The following is a 3,213-nucleotide window of genomic DNA, read 5'->3' on the forward strand; positions in this document are numbered from 1 at the left end:
GTGCTGCAGGCTTTGTGACTAATTTAATTTAATTTGGAAGTCTTGTCTTGGTTTCATTCACTTCCACCGCTGCCATTGCTAAACTACAGGCAGACTAAAACAGCACAGAAAATCATTTCTGTTCACAACTCCTTCTTCTGTTTTCTGACTGGCCCGGTTTAAATTCTACCGGAGAAACTCATGGGAGCAAACCCAGATGGAGCAGTGATGGGAAACTAGAACTGAGCAGAACTGTGTAGGAAGGCAAGGGCCAGGCTACATATTTGCTAGCTATATGCCAAAAGTAGTAAAAGGCTATCTCATTGTCACAACAAGAAAGCAAAAGTAGCATAATGCTAGTTGAAACTATAAGGAACAATTTTCTAGAAGCTAAAAGTAAAATACCAGAAGTTAAAAAAGCAAAAGACTGTTTAATTCTAAAAGAGAATAGTAGCTAAAAGTAGAAAAATGGTAGCTAAACTATCATAATAGGACAAGAATAGATCACAAATGTGTTTTTGTAGGGAAAATATTTGTAAATAAAGTTAAATATTTCTATATCAACATAATGACTAAAATGCAAAAGTTGTTGGAATCTAAATTAAAAAAAGGCAGAAAACAGCATCTGATTTGAACGCATGGCTGGATGTAAGAAAAAAATAAATAAAAGCAGGGAAACAACAAGAGGAAACCACAGGCAGGCTGTTGCTCGTAGTTTCTGCTTTCTGTCAAGCTGGTGCTGATCCCTCATGGTAAAGGTCACAATTATGTGCCCCCTTCCATTTCTCCTCCATCCCTTCCTGCTGCCACCATCCTCCCCTCTGAGCAGCATTTAATTGTGAGGGGCTGAGCCGGGGGAAAGGAGTAATCAGATGAGAACAGAGGTGGGGGCAGTCACATGGGTACACATTCACTATCCGGGGATTAATAATTCTGCCGACTTGATTGAACTTCAGCCTGTTCTCCCTCCCTGGTTAAATCTGAGGTGGAGTTGTCGGGGAGGGGAGGCAAAAACAGTGACACAGGCAGAAGGGAGGGAAAGAAAACGAGAGAGTTGCAAGGACGATAAGGGCTTCTCAGATAAGAACAGAGAGGAGGCAGAGATAGGGAAACAGAGCAGAGAGAGAGAGAGAGAGAGAGAGTGGGAGGAAGAAAGAGTGAGGAAAGAAGGCAGCGCAGTGCAGTTCAGGAGGGGAGGGGGGAAGAGAGAGAGAGAGGGAGAGAGGGATGGAGAGACAGGAAGCCTCTGCTGCTACTCTGTGCCAGTGAGATGCAGGCAGGCGGAGAGGGAAGATGGAGCGAAAGGGGCCCCTGGCATCTCCGAGACTCAACCCAGGGAGAGGGTGAGGGGGCTCAGGAGCAAAAAACAACGGAGGGATCAGTGGGAGGAGAGGCTGAAACATAGAGGAACGAAAAGAGGCTGGGCGATGAAATCATAAACAGGGAAGAGGGTGGGCCCAAACTGAGGAGTAGAGTGGTGAAGGTGGGGGGCTGACTGAAAAAAAAGAAAAGTTTTTCCTGGAGAAACAGAGGAGCAAACATCAGAGCAGATAAAGCTTCTGTTAATGGCAAAGGTAGGAGGAGGTTCATGGAAGAAGAGGAGGAAGCTGCTCGAGTCTCAGGAGTCCTCCGGCTCCTCTTCGGTTTCTGAGGCTGCCGGACGTCGCCCATCAAAATGTTCTCGGACAGCCACGCCACGACGCCCGGGGAGCAGAGGGGTTTCAAGCCGCACGCCCCTCACTTCATCCCGTGGCTGCGCAACAGTCTGAAAGCTCAGCACGGCGGCGGCGGTGACCTGGGCCTCAACGGGCCGCGCAAATCCAACTCTGAGGCCCGCGACGCCCTGACCCCGCTGGGGAGGGCCAAGGGGATCGGGTTCTTCTCCATCCAAGGGAAGGAGCGAGCCAAGAAAGGGGAGCTTCGATGCAACGGCATCGGGATGCTGCCGGTGGTGCTGAGGGGGCACCACATCCTGCCAGGGAGTCTGGGGAAGCAGAAGGAGCACGCTCCCGCCAGGTGGGACAAGGCCAAACATGGAGACCCCAACACACAGCCGGAGGAGGGAGGAGGGGACGGCTCTTCCACCACTTTGTACGACAGCGTCACGAAGAACCACAGCGGCAAGGCGAGCCTTCAGAAGGTGAAGGATGACACGACATCCACCGGGAAGTACGGGCCTTTAGTGGGACCCCCTCCGACCCCAGTCCCCGCTCTGCTGGCTGAAAGGCCCGACTGTGAGGTGCCTGTTGTGGTGTGCGTGGAGGACGGCGAGGGGAGGGCGTGGGACTACAGCACCTACCGAAAGAGAGACCTCCACTCCTCCGGCTGGCTGGGCTCGGACGCCCAGCACAGCTTCAGCTACATCAACAGACACAGGAGCTCGCAGAGTCAGCGGGACCTGAGGGAGGGAGCCCTCAACGGACCCCTGAACGGACTCATCTTCTCCGCCGAGATCCCCCACAGAGGCCTGAGCTGTACCACGTCTCTGAGAGGCCCGAGGACACCCAGAACCACCTCGGAGCACGTCGCGGTCCTGGGTCAGAACCAAACGTGGGTGCAGCGCAGGCCAAACACGGAGGAGGACCCCCCGAGGAAGGGGGCGGTGTGCACGAGAAAGGTGGTCCGAAACCAGATCAAACGAGTGATGGACAACCTGGAGCAGGTCCTCGTCTCTCTGAGGGACATCCAGCAGGAAATGAAGGAGGTAAACGACAAATTTAATCTTTAGTTTGAGTTAAAACGAGGGCTAAAACAAACAAACGAACCCGTTAAAACAAAGAGAGCTAGAAAGAGGAGCGTTTGCTGCATCTCCTCTCATTAATTTAGACATTTTTCTCATGCAGAAAATGTTGGCGCTCACGCTGAAAGAAACAGAAAAACCCTGAGGGCTCGTGCTTTTACAGATTACAAGCCCGGCCACAAACTCACATCCTCAGCAGAATTAAACATAAAAAAGTCAGCAGCTGAATCCAAAACTATGTGCTGTTTCTGCTAACCTCTCTTGTTCCCAGACATGAAGATCTCTACTTTGTCCTCAAGTTCTGTGCGTGTAAGTGTGTGTTATCATGAAGGTGGATGAGGCAATACTGTAGTTCTGCCCCATTTGCCCCGGTGCATTCAGAGGCTGTTTTAGATGATGCTGTGTGACATTAGGATCCTCTCTTCGCTCTGCTCCCATGGACAGCTGCCGCTCCAGGCACAGCTGGATAGCGTCCGACCCCCTTTATATATATA

General features: G+C 51.3%; 1 protein-coding gene across 3 annotated transcripts in view; it reads left to right on the forward strand.

Annotated features, from left to right (window-relative positions):
- The first annotated feature begins 643 nt into the window (after window positions 1–643).
- Window positions 644–3,213, forward strand: part of LOC106511944 (uncharacterized) — an 18,476-nt gene continuing 15,906 nt past the window's right edge. For all 3 annotated transcript variants that reach the window (XM_014000661.1, XM_014000667.1, XM_014000672.1), the window contains exon 1: window positions 644–2,683. In XM_014000661.1, the coding sequence (XP_013856115.1) occupies window positions 1,655–2,683 (1,029 nt within the window). In that variant the 5' untranslated portion in view covers window positions 644–1,654. The remainder of the gene's footprint in view (window positions 2,684–3,213) is intronic.

The sequence above is a fragment of the Austrofundulus limnaeus genome, unplaced genomic scaffold (assembly GCF_001266775.1).
Source record: "Austrofundulus limnaeus strain Quisiro unplaced genomic scaffold, Austrofundulus_limnaeus-1.0 Scaffold8, whole genome shotgun sequence".
Lineage (NCBI taxonomy): Eukaryota > Metazoa > Chordata > Actinopteri > Cyprinodontiformes > Rivulidae > Austrofundulus > Austrofundulus limnaeus.